This window comes from Rhinopithecus roxellana, chromosome 16 (assembly GCF_007565055.1).
Source record: "Rhinopithecus roxellana isolate Shanxi Qingling chromosome 16, ASM756505v1, whole genome shotgun sequence".
NCBI classification, from domain to species: Eukaryota; Metazoa; Chordata; class Mammalia; order Primates; family Cercopithecidae; genus Rhinopithecus; species Rhinopithecus roxellana.
Genome location: NC_044564.1, coordinates 69,327,443 through 69,347,260, shown reverse-complemented (window position 1 = coordinate 69,347,260; position 19,818 = coordinate 69,327,443). Strand labels below are relative to the sequence as shown.

General features: G+C 37.5%; 1 protein-coding gene across 2 annotated transcripts in view; it reads right to left on the bottom strand.

Annotated features, from left to right (window-relative positions):
* Positions 1–19,818, bottom strand: part of CNTLN (centlein) — a 391,924-nt gene that overhangs the window by 24,905 nt on the left and 347,201 nt on the right. For both annotated transcript variants that reach the window (XM_030920397.1, XM_030920398.1), the window contains exon 23: positions 19,295–19,480. In XM_030920397.1, the coding sequence (XP_030776257.1) occupies positions 19,295–19,480 (186 nt within the window). The remainder of the gene's footprint in view (positions 1–19,294; positions 19,481–19,818) is intronic.

The window sequence follows — 19,818 nt, the reverse complement described above, 5'->3', positions numbered from 1 at the left end:
ACAACATTTTCTTTATCAATTCATCTCTTGATGGACATTTAGATTGTTTTGGCTAAACAAAAAGCAGCAGAAACTTCTGCAGATGTACAAGTCCCTGTCTGACAGCTTTGAAGAGAGCAGTGGTTCTCCCAGCATGGAGGTTGAGATCTGAGAATGGACAGACTGCCTGCTTAAGTGGCTCCCTGACCCCTGAGTAGTCTAACTGGGAGACATCCCCCACTAGGGGCAGACCAACACATCACACCTCACACGGCCGGGTACACCCTGAGATGAAGTTTCCAGAGCAAGAATCAGACAGCAACAATCGCTGTTCAACAATATTCTCTCTTCTGCAGCCTCTGCTGCTGATACCCAGGCAAACAGGGTCTGGAGTGGACCTCAAGCAAACTCCAACAGACCTACAGCTGAGGGTCCTGAATGTTAGAAGGAAAACTAACAAACAGAAAGGACACCCATGCAAAAACCCCATCAGTACATCACATCATCAAAGACAAAAGGCAGATAAAACCACAAAGATGGGGAAAAAACAGTGCAGAAAAGCTGGAAATTCAAAAAACCAGAGTGCATCTCCCCCTCCAAAGGAACGCAGCTCATTGCCAGCAATGGAACAAAGCTGGATGGAGAATGACTTTGACGAGTTGAGAGAAGAAGGCCTCAGTCGATCAAACTTCTCAGAGCTAAAGGAGGAACTATGTAACCAGTGCAAAGAAACTAAAAACCTTGAAAAAAGAATGGATGAACGGATAACTAGAATAATCAATGCACAGAAGACCTTAAAAGAACTGATAGAGATGAAAACCATGACACAAGAACTACGTGACAAATACACAAGCTTCAGTAACCGACTCGATCAACTGGAAGAAAGATTATCAGCAACTGAAGATCAAATGAATGAAATGAAGCGAGAAGAGAAATGTAGAGAAAAAAGAGGAAAAAGAAATGAACAAAGCCTCCAAGAAATATGGGATTATGTGAAAAGACCAAATCTACGTCTGATTGGTGTGCCTGAAAGTGACAGGGAGAAGGGAACCAAGTTGGAAAACACTCTGCAGGATATCATTGAGAACTTCCCCAACCTAGTAGGGCAGGCCAACATTCAAATTCAGGAAATACAGAGAACGCCACAAAGATACTTCTCGAGAAGAGCAACTCCAAGACACACAGAATTGTCAGATTCAACAAAATAGAAATGAAGGAAAAAATGTTAAGGGCAGCCAGAGAGAAAGGTTGGGTTACCTACAAAGGGAAGCCCATCAGACCAACAGCAGATCTCTCGGCAGAAACTCTACAAGCCAGAAGAGAGTGGGGGCTAATATTCAACATTCTTAATGAAAAGAATTTTCAACCCAGAATTTCATATCCAGTCAAACTAAGGATCATAAGTGAAGGAGAAATAAAATCCTTTACAGACAAGCAAATGCTGAGAGATTCTGTCACCATCAGGCCACCCTACAAGAGATCCTGAAGGAAGCACTAAACATGGAAAGGAACAACAGGTACCAGCCACTGCAAAAACATGCCAAAATGTAAAGTCCATTGATGCTAGGAAAAAACAGCATGGACTAACGAGCCAAATAACCAGCTAATATCATAATGACAGGATCAAGTTCACACATAACAATATTAACCTTAAATGTAAATGGACTAAATGGTCCAATCAAAAGACACAGACTGGCAAACTGGATAAAGAGTCAAGACCCATCAGTTTACTGTATTCAGGAGACCGATCTCACATGCAGACACACACATAGGCTGAAAATAAAGGCATGGAGGAAGATCTACCAAGCAAATGGAAAACAAAAAAAAGCAGAGGTTGCAATCCTAGTCTCTGATAAAACAGACTTTAAACCATCAAAGATCAAAAGAGACAAAGAAGGCCATTACATAATGGTAAAGGGATCAATTCATCAGAAAGAGCTAACTATCCTAAATATATATGCACCCAATAGAGGAGCACCGAGATTCATAAAGCAAGTCCTTAGAGACTTACAAAGAGACTTAGGCTCCCATACAATAATAATGGGAGACTTTAACACCCCACTGTCGACATTAGACAGATCAACGAGACAGAAAGTTAACAAGGATATCCAGCAATTGAACTCAACTCTGCACCAAGCGGACCTAATAGACATCTATAGAACTCTCCACCCCAAATCAACAGAATATACATTCTTCTCAGCACCACAATGCACTTATTCCAAAATTGACCACATAATTGGAAGTAAAGCACTCCTCAGCAAATGTCAAAGAACAGAAATTATAACAAACTGTCTGTCAGACCACAGTACAATCAAACTAGAACTCAGGACTAAGAAACTCAATCAAAACCGCTCAACTACATGGAAACTGAACAACCTGCTCCTGAATGACTACTGGGTACATAACAAAATGAAGGCAGAAATAAAGATGTTCTTTGAAACCAATGAGAACAAAGATACGACATACCAGAATCTCTGGGACACATTTAAAGCCGTGTGTAGAGGGAAATTTATAGCACTAAATGCCCACAAGAGAAAGCAGGAAAGATCTAAAATTGAAACCCTAACATCACAATTAAAAGAACTAGAGAGGCAAGAGCAAACACATTCAAAAGCTAGCAGAAGGCAAGAAATAACCAAGATCAGAGCAGAACTGAAGGAGATAGAGACACAAAAAACCCTCGAAAAAATCAATGAATCCAGGAGCTGGTTTTTTGAAAAGATCAACAAAATTGATAGACTGCTAACAAGACTAATAAAGAAAAAAAGAGAGAAGAATCCAATAGACGCAATAAAAAATGATAAAGGGGATATCACCACCGACCCCACAGAAATACAAACTACCATCAGAGAATACTATAAACACCTCTACGCAAATAAACTAGAAAACCTAGAAGAAATGGGTAATTTCCTGGACACTTACACTCTCCCAAGACTAAACCAGAAAGAAGTTGAATCCCTGAATAGACCAATAGCAGGCTCTGAAATTGAGGCAATAATTAATAGCCTACCAACCAAAAAATGTCCAGGGCCAGACTGATTCACAGCCAAATTCTACCAGAGGTACAAGAAGAAGCTGGTACCATTCCTTCTGAAACTATTCCAATCAATAGAAAAAGAGGGAATCCTCCCTAACTCATTTTATGAGGTCAACATAATCCTGATACCAACGTCTGCCAGAGACACAATAAAAAAAGAGAATTTTAGACGAATATCCCTGATGAACATCGATGCAAAAATCCTCAATAAAATACTGGCAAACCGAATCCAGCAGCACATCAAAAAGCTTATCCACCATAATCAAGTGGGCTTCATCCATGGGATGCAAGGCTGGTTCAACATACGCAAATCAATAAACATAATCCAGCATATAAACAGAACCAAAGACAAGAACCACAGGATTATCTCAATAGATGCAGAAAAGACCTTTGACAAAATTCAACAGCCCTTCATGCTAAAAACTCTCAATAAATTCGGTATGGATGGAATGTATCTCAAAATAATAAGAGCTATTTATGACAGACCCACAGCCAACATCATACTGAATGGGCAAAAACTGGAAGCATTCCTTTTGAAAACTGGCACAAGACAGGGATGCCCTCTCTCACCACTCCTATTCAACATGGTGTTGGAAGTTCTGGCTAGGGCAATCAGGCAAGAGAAAGAAATCAAGGATATTCAATTAGGAAAAAAGAAGTCAAAGTGTCCCTCTTTGCAGATGGCATGATTGTATATTTAGAAAACCCTATCATCTCAGCCCAAAATCTCCTTAAGCTGATAAGCTACTTCAGCAAAGTCTCAGGATACAAAATCAATGTGCAAAAATCACAAGCATTCTTATACACCAGTAACAGACAAACAGAGAGCCAAATCATGAATGAACTCCCATTCACAATAGCTTCAAAGAGAATAAAATACCTAAGAATCCAACTTACAAGGGATGTAAAGGACCTCTTCAAGGAGAACTACAAACCACTGCTCAGTGAAATCAAAGAGGACACAAACAAATGGAAGAACATACCATGCTCATGGATAGGAAGAATCAATATTGTGAAAATGGCCATACTGCCCAAGGTAATTTACAGATTTAATGCCATCCCCATTAAGCTACCAATGAGTTTCTTCATAGAATTGGAAAAAACTGCTCTAAAGTTCATATGGAACCAAAAAAGACTCTGCATTGCCAAGACGATCCTAAGCCAAAAGAACAAAGCTGGAGGCATCACGCTACCTGACTTCAAACTATACTACAAGGCTACAGTAACCAAAACAGCATGGTACTGGTACCAAAACAGAGATATACACCAATGGAACAGAACAGAGCCCTCAGAAATAATACCACACATCTACAGCCATCTGATCTTTGACAAATCTGAGAAAAACAAGAAATGGGGAAAGGATTCCTTATTTAATAAATGGTGCTGGGAAAATTGGCTAGCCATAAATAGAAAGTTAAAACTGGATCCTTTCCTTACTCCTTATATGAAAATTAATTCCAGATGGATTAGAGGCTTAAATATTAGACCTAAAACCATAAAATCCCTAGAAGAAAACCTAGGTAATACCATTCAGGACATAGGCATGGGCTAGGACTTCATGTCTAAAACACCAGAAACAATGGCAACAAAAGCCAAAATTGACAAATGGGATCTAATTAAACTAAAGAGCTTCTGCACAGCAAAAGAAACTACCATCAGCGTGAACAGGCAATCTACAGAATGGGAGAAAATTTTTACAATCTACTCATCTGAGAAAGGGCTAATATCCAGAACCTACAAAGAACTCAAAGAAATTTACAAGAAGAAAGCAAACAACCCCATCAAAAAGTGGGCAAAGGATATGAACAGACACTTCTCAAAAGAAGACATTTATACAGCCAACAGACACACGAAAAAATGCTCATCATCACTCGCCATCAGAGAAATGCAAATCAAAACCACAATGAGATACCATCTCACACCAGTTAGAATGGCGATCGTTAAAAAAATCAGGAAACAACAAGTGCTGGAGAGGATGTGGAGAAATAGGAACACTTTTACACTGTTGCTGGGACTGTAAACTAGTTCAAACACTGCGGAAAACAGTGTGGATTCCTCAAGGATCTAGAACTAGAAATATCATTTGACCCAGCCATCCCATTACTGGTTATATACCCAAAATATTATAAATCATGCTGCTATAAAGATACACGCACACATATGTTTATTGCAGCACTATTCACAATAGCAAAGACTTGGAATCAACCCAAATGTCCATCTGTGACAGACTGGATTAAGAAAATGTGGCACATATACACCATGGAATATTATGCAGCCATAAAAAAGGATGAGTTTGTGTCCTTTGTAGGGGCATGGATGAAGCTGGAAACCATCATTCTCAGCAAACTATCGCAAGAACAGAAAACCAAACACCACCTGTTCTCACTCATAGGTGAGAATTGAACAATGAGATCACTTGGACTTGGGAAGGGGAACATCACACACCGGGGCCTATTGTGGGGAGGGGACAGGGGGGAGGGATGGCATTAGGAGATATACCTAATGTAAATGACCAGTTAATGGGTACAGCACACCAATATGCCACATGTATACACATGTAACAAACCTGCATGTTGTGCACATGTACCCTAGAACTTAAAGTATAATAATAAAAAAATGATGCAAATCAAAACCACAATGAGATACCATCTCACACCAGTTAGAATGGCAATCATTAAAAAGTCAGGAAACAACAGGTGCTGGAGAGGATGTGGAGAAATAGGAACGCTTTTACACTGTTGGTGGGATTGTAAACTAGTTCAACCATTATGGAAAACAGTATGGCAATTCCTCAAGGATCTAGAACTAGATGTACCATATGACCCAGCCATCCCACCACTGGGTATATACCCAAAGGATTATAAATCATGCTGCTATAAAGACACATGCACACGTATGTTTATTGCGGCACTATTCACAATAGCAAAGACTTGGAATCAACCCAAATGTCCATCTGTGACAGACTGGATTAAGAAAATGTGGCACATATACACCATGGAATATTATGCAGCCATAAAAAAGGATGAGTTTGCGTCCTTTGTAGGGACATGGATGCAGCTAGAAACCATCATTCTTAGCAAACTATCACAAGAACAGAAAACCAAACACCGCATGTTCTCACTCATAGGTGGGAACTGAACAATGAGATCACTTGGACTCGGGAAGGGGAACATCACACATTGGGGCCTATCATGGGGAGGGGGGAGGGGGGAGGGATTGCATTGGGAGTTATACCTGATATAAATGACGAATTGATGGGTGCTGACGAGTTGATGGGTGCAGCACACCAACATGGCACAAGTATACATATGTAACAAACCTGCACGTTATGCACATGTACCCTAGAACTTAAAGTATAATTAAAAAAAAAGAAAAAAAATTGAAAAAATAAATAAAATAAAAAATAAAAAGAACAACAAATAAACAGTGGACACTCAGAACTAACATCTGAAAAAAAAAAAAAAAAAAGAAATAGATTGTTTCTACATCTTGGCTGCTGTGACCAGTCCTGCAATGGACACAGGTGTCCTAACATCCATTCAACATCACGATTTCACTTCTTTTGGATAAATACCCAGAAGTGGGATTGCTAAGTCCAATGGTAGTTCTCTTTTTAACCTTTGGAGGAATCTCCACACTGTTTTCCATAGCAGCTACACCACTTTGCATTCCCACCAACAGTGTACAAAGGGTCCAATTACACCACATCCTCACTCACACTTCTTATCTTTTTTTAAATAGCTGCCTTCCTGACAAGGGTGATGTGTTATCTCACTGTGGCATTGATTCGCATTTCCCTGATAAGTGACATTGAGTTTGTTTTTGCTGGTCATTTGTGTGTTTTGGAGAAGTCTGTATTAAACTCCTTAGCCTATTTTTTAACATACAACAAGCGTACAATATTCAAAAGAGTATGATACTGGCATAAAGACAGACATATAGACCAATAGAACAGAATAGAGAACCCAGTAATAAATCTACACATATAGTCGACAAGGGTGATCAAGGGTGATACCTTGATATCCTTTCAAGGGTGAAAGGATAGTCTCTCCAATAAATGGTGCTAGATAACTGGATATCCAAATGCAAAAAAATTGAAATTAGACTCCTCTTACACTACACACAAAAATCAGCTCAAGAGGGATCAAAGACTTAAGTATCAGACCTGAAAGCATAAAATTACTAGAAGACGCTTGAGTCCAGGAGTTGAGAGTCCAGCCTGGGCAACAGAGTGAGACCCCATCTCTTAAAAAAAAAAAAAAACTCCTACAAGAAAACCTTTTTTAAAATCTCTATGACACTGGTCTGGGGCAATGATTTTTTAGAAATGACATCAAAAGCAAAGACAACATAATCAAACATAAATAAGTAGGACTATATCAAACTAAAAGGCTTCTGCACAGCAAACAACAGTGAAAAGCTAACCTACAAAACGGAAGACAAATATTTGCAAATCACATATCTGATAGAGGTTAATAACTAAAATACAGGCATACTTCAGACATATCGTGGGTTCCACTTCAGACCACTGCAATAAAGCAAATATCACAATAAAGTGAGTCACACAATGTTTTTGGTTTCCCAGTGAATGTAAAATTATGTTTATAATATAAGTGTTCAATAGCATTATGTCTAAGAAATTTACATATATTAACTAAAAATAATTTGTTACTAAAAATGGTAATGATCAGCTGAGCCTTCAGTACGTTGTAATAACTTTGCTAGTGGAGAGTCCTGCCTCAAGGTTGATAATTGCTGACAAATTAGGGTGATGGTTGCTGAAGGTTGGGCTGGCTGTGGCAATTTCTTTAAGACAACAATGAAACTTGCTATATTCATTGATTCTTCCTTTCATGAAAGATTTCTCTATAGCATGTGTTGCTGTTTGGCAGCATTTTACCACAGTACAACTTCTTTCAAAACTGGAGTCAATCCTCTCAAACCCTGCCACTGCTTTATCAACTAAGTTTATGGAATATTCTAAATCTTTTGTTGTCATTTGAACAATGTTCACAGCATTTTCACCAGGAGTAGATTTCGTCTCAGGAAACCACTTTCTTTACTCATCCCTAAGAGGCAACTCCTCATCCATTCAGGCTTTATCATGAGATTGCAGCAATTCAGTCACATATTGGGCTCCATTTCTAATTTTAGTTCACTTACTATTTCTACCACATCTGCAGTTTCTTCCTCCACTAACGTCTTGAACCCCTCAAAGTTATCCATGAAAGTTGGAATCAACTTCATCCAAACTCCTGCAATGCTGCTATTTTGACCTCCTCCCATGAATCATTAATATTCTTAAATGGCATCTAGAATAGTGAATTCTTTCCAGAAGGTTTCCCATTTACTTTGGCCAGCTCCATCAGAGGAATCACTATGTATAGAAGCTATGCCTTGTGAAATGTATTTCTTAAATAATAAGACTTTAAGTCTTCAACTTTAAAGCTGAAATTACTCCCTGAACCATGAGCTGAAGAGTGGATACTATATGAGCAGGCATGAAAACAGCATTAATTTCAATGTACATCTCCATCAAAGCTCTTGGATGACTAGGTGCATTGTCAACGAGCAGCAATATTTTGAGAGCAATCTTTTTTTCTAAGCTGTAGGTCTCAACAGTGGGCCTAAAATATTCAGTAAACTATGCTGCAAATACAGGTGTTGTCATTTAGGCTTTGCTGTTCCCTTTATAGAGCATAGGCACAGTAGATTTAGCATAATTCTTAAGGGTCCTAGGATTTTTGGAATGTGAAGTGAGCATTGGCTTCAACTTAAAGTCCCCAGCTACATTAGCCCCTAACAAGAGACTCAGCCTGTTCTTTGAGGCCAGGCATTGACTTCTCCTTTCTAGCTTTCTCCTAGATGCCATCTTCGTCCAAAAGAAGGCTGTTTTGTCTACACAGAAAATATGTTGTTGAATGTAGTCATTTTCATCAGTGATCTTACCTATATCTCTTGGATAACTTGCTGCAGCTTCTACATCAGCACTTACCTGATTTTTAGGTTATGTAGATGGCTTCCTTCCTTAAACCTCAGGTAGCTTCAAGGTTTTCCGCTGCTTCCTCACCTCTCTCATCCTTTGAAGAACTGAAGACAGGGCCTTTCTCTGGATTAAGCTTTGGTTTAAGAAACTGTTGTGACTGGTTTAATCTTTCATCCAGACCACTAAAACTTTCTGTGTATCAGCAATAACGCTGTTTCACTGTCTTATCATTTGTGTATTCATGAGTAGCATTTTTTATTTCCTTCAGTAGCTTTTCCTTTGCAAAAGGCCTAGTTTCAGCCTATCTCAGCTTTTGACATGCCTTCCTCACTAAGTTTTTCTAGCTTCTGATTTCTAGCTTTTGATTCAAAGTGAAAGATATGTGACTCTTCCTTTCATTTGAACACTTAGAGGTCACTATAGAATTATTAGTTGGCCTGACTGCAATATTGTTGAGTCTCAGGAAATAGGAGGCTCAGGGAGAGGGAGTAAGATGGAGGAAAAGACAGTTGGGCGGAACAGTCAGAACACACAAAATATTTATCTATCAAGTTCACTGCCTAATTAATATGGGTTCAGCTCATGGCACCTCAAAACAATTAAAATAATAACATCAAAGATTAATGATCAAAGACCACCATAACAGATAGAATAACAATGAGCAAGTTTGAAATATTGCAATAGTTACCAAAATGTGACACAGAGACACAAAGTGAGCACATACTGTGGGGAAAAAAAAATAGAGCTGATAGATTTGCTTGAGGCAGGGATGCCACAAATCTTCAATTTGTAAGAAACACAGTATCCGAGAAGTGCAATAGGGCAAAACACAATAAAATGAGGTATATCTATATTTAAGGAATAGCTATGGCTCACTGCAAGCTCTGCCTCCTGGGTTCACGCCATTCTCCTGCCTCAGCCTCCCGAGTACCTGCGACTACAGGCGCCCGCCATCATGCCGGGCTTTTTTGTGTTTTTAGTAGAGAGGGGGTATCACCTTATTAGCCAGGATGGTCTCCATCTCCTGACCTCGTGATCCGCCCGCCTTGGCCTCCCAAAGTGCTGGGATTACAGACGTGAGCCACCGCACCCGGCCTCTATCTTCTTTATTTACTATTTTTCTTTGTTTGTTTGTTTGTTTTTTGAGGTGGAGTCTCGCTCTCTCGCCCAGGCTGGAGTGCAGTGGCGCCATCTTGACTCACTGCAAGCTCCGCCTCCTGGGTTCAGGCCATTCTCCTGCCTCAGCGTCCTGAGTAGCTGGGACTACAGGCGCCTGCCAACAGGCCTGGCATTTTTTTGTATTTTTAGTAGAGATGGGGTTTCACCATGTTAGCCAGGACGGTCTCGATCTCCTGACCTCGTGATCCGCCTGCCTTGGCCTCCCCAAGTGCTGGGATTACAGGCGTGAGCCACCGCGCCCGGCCTATTTACTATTTTTCTTATTGTTCCCTCCCTCCCTTCCTTCTTTCCCTGCTCATTCCTTCTCTCCTTTCTTTTTTATTTCCTGGTTTGTGTTATATTGATGGAGCTTTCTTTATTTCCTTTTTCCATCATATTCTTTACAAATTAAGTATTTTTATTCTTATGGCCATCTTTAAATATTTCAAATATATATTTAATATTATATTTTGAATCAATATCTAGAGTTTCTCATACTCCATACTGTTCCACCAAAGCAAAAAGGAAACTTAACTCTTCCAACCAACCCATTACCCCCATTTCTAATACTGTAATCGTTAAGGTCAACAATGATTTAGATTTAACCAGCTTACAGATTTTACTAGCTTGTTTTCCATTGTTTCATATGTTTGAAATTTGACGGGCAAAGAGACCTCAAGACAAAACAAACTGCTTCAATATATGGAAGAAGAGGACAAAGACCCTGAGAGACAAGAAGGCCTGCAGTGTTCAAAAAAGAGCAAGAAAGTCAGTCAGAAAGAAAGACTAAAGTGGAATAGTGAGGTAAAAAGTAGTAGAAAGCAAAGTTGCAGAAGTAACAATAAAATTAATCATGGAGTCCTTTATGGGCAGTCAAGGTTTTCCATTTTCTTGAGTAATAAGGAGTCATGCCATGGGACTAGAGCAAGGGAGTGATTGGGTATTTTCCCTTTTTTTTTTGAGGTGGAGTCTCACTCTGTCACCCAGGCTAGAGTGCAGTGGCGCGATCTTGGCTCACTGAGATCTCCGCCTCCCAGGTTCAAGCAATTCTCCTGCCTCAGCCTTCCTAGCAGGGATTACAGGCGCCTGCCACCACACCTGGCTAATTTTTGTATTTTTAGTAGAGATGGGGTTTCACCATGTTGACCAGGCTGGTTTCGAACTCCTGACTTCAAGTGATCCACCCACCTTGGCCTCCCAAAGTGCTAGGATTATAGGCATGAGCCACTGTGCCTGGCCATGTTTTCCATTTTAAAAGGATCATTCTGCCAACAGATGGAGAAAAGACTGTTCTGGATCAAGAGCTGAAGGAGGAGACCAATGCATAAGTGCAAGCAAGAAATGATGGTAACCATAGCAGTGGTGACAAGTAGCAGAATCCTGGGTCTATTTTCAAACAGGAGCAGACAAGATTTGAAGTTATTAGAAATGCAATGTGAGAGAAAGGGAACACCCAAAGATGATTACAGATTTGGAGCCTAATCGTCTGGATGACTAGTGAAAATATTTTTCTGAGAGAAAAAAAGCTAGGAGAAGCAAAATAATTTTTTTTTTAACTTTTTTGTACATGTTAAGTTTGAGATGCCTATTAGACATCCAAGTGAAAATCACAACTAGGCAGGAAGATTTAAAAATAATAGTTTCAAGGACAGGATGAGAACAGATATATATTAGGGAGTCATAGGTCAGAATATGGCATTTTAAATTACAGTGTTGGTAGAGACTGTCTAGAGACTGAGTATCAATAATGAAGAGGAAAGGTATAAAGACTGAACCCTAGGAAACTCCAACACTTATGTCTGTCAGGAAGAGAATGAGAACTAGCAAAGAAGTCAGAGAAGACTAGCTAATGTGATAAGGAAAACCAATACAGTGTAGCAAAGGAAGGCTTTAAAAAAGTGCCTCAAGGAGGAAGGAGTGATCAATGATATCAAATGTTCCCAAGGGTTCAAATAAGATCAGAACTGAGAACTGAACACAGATTGGGCAATATGGAGGTTACTGGTGACTTTGAATAAACTACTTTGGAGGGATAATAAGATTGAAAGCCTAATTGGAGAAGGTTTAAAACAGAATGGAAGATAAGAAAGTGGGTAGAGAAAAGGTATCACTTTTGAGGTGTTTTGCTACATAAAGGAGGAGAAAAATGAGTCAGCAGTTAGAGGAGACACAGAGTCAAATGAAGAGTTTTTTTTTTTTTTTTTTTTTTTTTTTTTTTTTTTTTTGGTAAATGGTGTGTGTTTGCTAATGAAAGTGATCCAATATAGAAGGAATATTGGTGATACAAAGTGTAGGGTTGAAACTACAGAGCCAAAGTCCTTGGGAATATGAGGAGATAAAATCCAGTGTGCAAAGTGAGCTATTAGCTTTAGACAGGCATGCAAATGGTTCATTTCCAGTAACATGAGGGAAGGGACAGTATGTGCGTACAGATTTGGGAGGAATGTGAAAAATAAAGGTAATGAAAAAAGGAGGAAATTATCTCTGGGTTGCTTCTGTTTTCTCAGTGAAAGCAGCAGCTGAGATTGAGTGGCCAAGCAGAGGATGCTGGAGGTTTGAGAAGGGAGCAGAATGACTGGGAAACGTGGAGCCTGAATGCACTGGGAACTATGCAATAGGATTATCACATAGTGCTGAGAGCCCACCTGAAGTTCTTGGTCATCTGTTTAAATGAAGATGAATCAGCATGGTTATGTTTTTATTTAATCACATTTACTTCCTTGGGTTCAGGTGGGAAGTAGGCAGAGATTCAAAATAAAGTAGGTTTGAGTTTTTTCCACATGAATATGACAACGGGACATATGAGGAAGTTGAGGATATATGCAAGAAACTGACTATGATAAGACATAGAATCCATGCTGCATGAGGAGAGAAGTAAGGACACAAGGGGAAGGAGGGTGGTAGTAATTAGTGAAAAAGTGGTAAGGCCAGTGAATTTGAGTTATAATCAGGTCAAAAATTGTTGCACTATGAGCACAAAAAGAAATAGTGGTCAAAGAATAAAATGCTGGAAATGGAGATTTTGGAATTCAGTTATTCGTAATGACAAGCCCAAGGGTAGTGTTTCTTAGTAGGAACATTTTTGGCATTTGGGAAAAATGACAATTTTTCACTGTATGAGATTTTTCTTCCCAATGCAGAACTTTTAACCACCCTGGTTCCTGGGTATTGAATGCTAGCAGCATCTACCAGTCAGTGTAACACAAAGCACACACATACATTTCCAAATGCTCCCTAAGGTAGGTGGTGATCCGTAGTTGAGAACCATAGATCAGGGGTATGATGATGGGAATAATCACTGGAAATGAGGATGCTGAAGAATAGAAAGGGAATATCCAGTAGGGGATTGGATGGCTTACATGGTATATGAAGTCACCATAAGTCATAACAGAATTGTGTCGGAGAGAAAGATAATAATCCGGGTGCTAAGCTGTATGACTAGCATTCTAAAATGAGATACAAATCATTTGGGTGGGTGACTCTAATATGTTCCAATTGGCTTCTGAGATCTATTTGAATATTCATTCCTACATCTTACTCATCCCAACAGAATTTCTAAATAGGTATGAATAATACAGAATTCCAAGATCAACCCTCATGTACCATGTAAGTGTCATTAAAAAGGTACCTAAATGAAGTATAAGCAATGCTAGGTGGCCTACATAATGAGTAGTGTTGTTACTATATGATATATTCCATATACCTTCAATTCTGATGCACTGATTATTAGAAAATAGTACGTTGTTTGGTTGAAATATACTTCATAATGCATGAATGATCATTTTCCCTTCCAAAGTGTATCTTTCATATATAGTAGAGCCTTCACTGTGCTAGGTTCACTGAAATGTTTTACCTGCCACCCATATATCAAAGCTAACTTTTTATTTTTTTAAGATCACACTTTCCTTGGATTTACATGTTGGGTCTCAGCTTTACTTTCCTCTTTTTTAAAATAAATAAATCAGCCTGTTTTCAACACTGGGTGCTACTTCCATCTGGCTTTTATCTTTACTTCCCTCTTATCTGTTACAAAATTGCCTTCTATTACCAATTCAAAATCTGCTCAGTTGCTCTCTGAGCAACTCTAAAGCCCCCAAAGGGCTTTGAAAAATGCTTTAAATTATAATTTGCTAAAAACACTGTAAGTTTTAAAAAGTGTCACTCTACTCATATCAGTTGAATAATGATCCATAGCTAACACTTATTATCAAGGTAAGTAAAAACACTGTATGGCACAAAGTAAGCATTCAATAAATGTTAACTGAATTTCCAAAAACTGATGTCAGCTTTCTTGCAATTCTTGGGATATCATGAGCTAGGAATTATCCCAATATCTGAGGATATTATCAAAATATGAATGCTTTTTGGATATACATATCAACTTAATTTACTTTACTTTTCAATTACTATAATTTATTGTAACCAGTCACCAATAATGTTTGTGGAAAATACAGTAAGCGATCTCATTTCTGTCTTATTAGATTTAGTTTTCCACTCTTTATCATGAGTCTTTGTCTGTGATACATATAACTTTTAGTTTCACCGAATCATTATGGATTGCTTGGACTTTTTTCAGTAAGATTACATTGTGAGGAAGGTGAAAATTGGTGGCTGAAATACTCTGGAGTCACTATTGCCATCATGGTTTTTGGGATTTAAAAAAATGAATTTTTAAAAAACAGGTTTTTAAACAGCTTTATTGAGATATAATTTACATACTTTAAAGTTTTCCAAATAAGGAAACATTTGTATTATGAAACCTTTCTCTAAACACAGCTGTCATTCCTTTTTTCATTATAATGACAGGGTGAAAAGAGTTAATTCAAGTTGAATTGTATCATAGACCTATTTATAAATCTTTTTTTTTGTTGTTGTTGTTGTATTTTATTTTTATTTATTTAAAATATATATATGTATTTTATTATTATTATACTTTAAGTTCTAGGGTACATGTGCATAATGTGCAGGTTTGTTACATATGTATACTTGTGCCATGTTGGTGTGCTGCACCCATCAACTCGTCAGCACCCATCAACTCGTCATTTACATCAGGTATAAATCTTAAAAGTGCCAAGTTATTAACGATTGTATGTGTAAAAATAAAATTCTAATGCTACACAAATGTATTCGCTAAAGAAGCAAGAAATTTATATACCAAAAGCATCTTACTGAATCTTACCAAAGCAAGTACATATTGATAATGAAACCATTTATGCTTCCAGCTAAATATTGTTTTTTGGCTGGTATTTATTTCATAGCTAACAAAATCCACTGAAAAGATGGAGCCTGGCATATGACTCTCACATACAGGCACATTAACAAGCTTCTATCAGGGCTGAGTCAAACTGAGCAAATACTTCTAGAAATTTCCCTTGTGTAGTTTATTCAGTTATTAGGAGAATTCAAAGCCTCAGCTCTGCCACATATATCCAGCCCAGATGCTCAAAGTACTTGATTTCACCCCAGGGCCGAATTCCATATTCAAGACTAGATCTAGAACAGATGGCCACTCCACCTCTTCCATAATCTGGTTGCGCCCTGTGAATAAATGAAAAGACTAAAGGGAATATAGATTCCACAACAGGGCCAGAACAAACATTATTACTATTAATACTACTACTAATATTTATTAAGTACTTTTGTGTACATGATACCCTAATAAGCTCTGCATAGAATGAGTCCTGGTGATCATAATGTTCCATGCAGGTACTATGTGCATTCCTTAACTATGCTCATTAAGGAATGCGCATAGTTCTCACTGTTCACAGAGTTTTCCATTTGAGCAGTGACTACATGTCCAGTACCATTCCTGAAGCAGATATAAACCAATTCCTCAAGAATTTAATGAGCCCTGTTATGTAACAGTACCCTGAAGACAACAAATGACAATATTCCTTTCCTCAAGTTGGCTTTAATTTATTTGAAACAGAAAGAAAAATACAAGTTTACGATTGTGTTAATGTACATATAATAAATGTTCAGGAGATGAGTCAGAGTCATACTACTACTGCTATTACTACTACTGATAATAATAGTTGATACTGAGATAGCAATTAGGCACTGTTCTGATCTTTAGCTATGATAACTTATTTAAATCCTCACTTCGCTTATGTTCCATTATTAAACTCATTCTACAGATGGGGAAACTGAGGCACAGAGGATTCAGTCACTATCCTGAAGTCAGAGAGTTAGTAAATGGCAGAGTTGGGCTCTATCAACTACAGAGTTAAAGGACAGATTCATGACAGAGGAAGGCCCAGAGTTAAATCTGAAGGAGAGAACAAAGAGGGGAAGGCATTTTGGGTGAGAAAGCAAACTTGAGCAAAGGCAGGAATAAGCACAATATGGGTGAAAGAGTAGTGGAAAAGATTAGACTTCAGCAGGATAACACCCAGTTATGGAAGGTCTTAAGTATTTAAAAAGGAGGAAGCATTGATCTAATGCACCTAATGTGGTAGTATTTAGGGAGTCATTGATGATATGCTGCTTCAGATGGTGGGTCCTAAGCATTTCTGCCTAGACCTACAGCCATATGTGCAAGGAAAAGAAAGATGATAATCATGCCTTTCTTAAGACCCAAATATCCAGTCTTTGCCATCAATATATGGTTTTGGCATTAATTTGCTGGTGTCCCTTTATTTGAAAAATAGGTTATACAGCAGACATGGTGCCAATAGCAACTATATATTGGCACTAAGACACAGTTAAGAAAAACAGATGTCAAATTGCCATTGGAAGTCATGAGTTATAAATGGCGTTACTAAATGCCAAATTTATATGTATTGTTATTTGAATTCAATTCTTAAAAACAATGTAAGGAAGTGCTACTAAAACTTTATTATGTATAACAATCACTTAGTTAACTTGTAAAATGCAGATTAGGCTCCACTCCAAACAGGATTTTGATTCAATAGATTTGGGGCCCAATATTGTGTATTATATTTAAATGCAATAGAAACAGGATTCTGATGCAGGCAATCCAAATACCAAACTGAAACAAAGTGTAAAAATTCTGAAAGAGTACCGAAGACAGTCTGTCCATATTTGTCATCTTTCCCTATTATATAATCTTTAAAACATTATTCAAATTAAAAAGTCATGAAACCACAGCAATCCTGAATTTATCTATTAAGACATCTACTCAATATCATTGTTGGTGAACAATATGAAGGACTAACGTTACTCTTGAATAATTACAGTTTAGATACTCACTTCATCATTAAATACAATTTATATCATTGGATATAAAGAAAAGTTTCTTAAAGATAATTTTTGCTAAACTACTTTGTATGGAGAAATATACCCATTTACCTTATCATGGAAGTCATGAAACTTCATCTAGAATATGATAATCAGATATACAGTCATGAAATTAATTTTTCTATTGTGAAAACTTCTGATTCTCATTCATCCTTCTTTTTTAAAGTGCCACATTCAAAGAGTATTTCAAGGAAAAACAATGATTAGTATTTTGAATAAATCTCATAATTACATATTTCATATTTTATATCTTAGCCAAAAGCTCCACAAACAAAATGCTAAGTTGAATATAAAACAAAAACCAAGGTTTATGAAGGTAATACTCATAATAAAAATGGTTCTACCTCATGAGTAAAATAATGACTATATATATACAGCTTTTATTTTAGTTTCAGGGATACATGTGCAGGTTGGTTCTGTAGATAAATTTTGTGTTGCAGGGGTTTGATGTACATATTATTTCATCACCCAGGCAATAAACATAGTACCCAATAGGTAGTTTTTCAATTCTCACCCTCCTCCCACCCTCACCCTCAAGTAGGCCCTGATGTCTATTGTTCTCTTCTTTGTGTCCATGTGCACTCAATGTTTAGCTTCCACTTATAAGTGAAAACATGTGGTGTTGGTTTTTTCTTCGTGTGTTAGTTCACTTAGGATAATGGCCTCCAGCTCCATTCAAGTTGCTGCAAGGGACTTGATCTCATTCTTCTCTATGGCTGTGTAGTATCCTATAGTGTATATGTACCACAATTTCTTAATCTAGTCTACTGTTGATGGGCATTTAGGTTGATTCCATATCTTTGCTATTGTTAACAGTGCCACAATGAACATACGCATGCATGTGTCTTTATGATAAAAGGATTTCTATTATTTTGGTTATGTACCCATAATGGGATTGCTGGGTCAAATGGTAGTTCTGTTTTTCACTTTTTGAGAATTTCCAAACTGCTTTCCACAGTGGCTGAACTAATTTACATTCCCACCAGCAGTGTATAAGTCACAATATTTAATGAAAGTGTTCACTATAAGTTAAACAGTGAATTCACCAAGCATTTAGAAAAAATATTTTGAATCTGGAAAAGGTAAATTACATTTACTAAAATTAATACTTTGCAATCATTTAGGATCCTCAGAGGCAGGCATTATTGGCTTGACTTCACACCAGTTGAAATATTCATTAAAAGAGATAAAGGAGATAAAATGTTTTATCAATTCATTTTGTAGATATTTTTAAAATGAGAAAACTCCCAAGGTATCTATGATTTCCAAAGAAGCAAAGTAAGGAATTTCCTCTAAGTGGAATACTCTTAATAGTGGCATAAAATGTTATTAACCTCTAAGTCTAGGGGAATGAAGGCTTTCTAGGGCTCTTCAGCTTTTAGACAATTTCTAGATGGTACACCTCTGCAGATACTTGAGTTTGTCTTCTCTTTGTTCTGCTTGTCATGTGCCATTCCTCTGTCTACCGAATGTCTTGACAGTTTGTGGCCTGGGCTTCACATGTCTCTTAGCATCACTGAACACTGAGCAAGTTTCTGGTTGTTACTGCTTGAACAATTTTCAAAAGGACAATAGAGCGGGAATGGCTTAATTCTTTCGACTTAAAACCTGTCCAGATGACTTGACTACTACCATTTCATAACTAAATTGATATTAAGAAAGAAATATTAAGATGGTAGAAAATTTTAAATTCAAACTATAAAGATAAATTCTTTATGGAGGAATTATTAGCAATGTGATAAATAGGGTAGGAGAAGATGTTTTGTGTGTTACAAAAGCAGAAAGAAACTTTATTCCCTAAATCATCTCAAGTAAGCTACTGCCTACTCTGCCTAAAGTAAAGTACAAGTTAGTAAATGACAAGTAATTCTAACCTTCACGAATTTGGTGAACTCTTCCACTTTTTCATTGGCTAACAGCAGTGTCTTCTGTGCACCTTCTAGAACCTGTTCACTCTGCAATGCTAATCCTTGAAGCTGCTTAGATGCTGCTGTTTCAATGTCTGCCATTGCAGATTCAGTCTCACTTATTCTTGATACTAGGAGAGTAAGCTTGAGATCCTGCGAAAGATCAGCAGTCATAAAATAAAAGATATTTTATAAACAGATTTGGAAGAGTTAGTTATACATGTCAAATAAGGAAAATATTTTATTATTCTCTCTATGTACATATTTATTATTTGGGTAAAATTAATGATTATTTTCATTAATTTTCAGTAAAACATCCTAAGTACACATTCTCATATACTTATCATCAAAATTAGTTTATGATTTTTAAAGATTATAAATAATTAAAAGCATGGAAGCTATTTTAGACCCCAAAGATGCCCTACATAACATGGAAACATTTAGTTTGAAAGTTTAAGTGGGCCTACAAAATTTATATCTACTTGTATAAA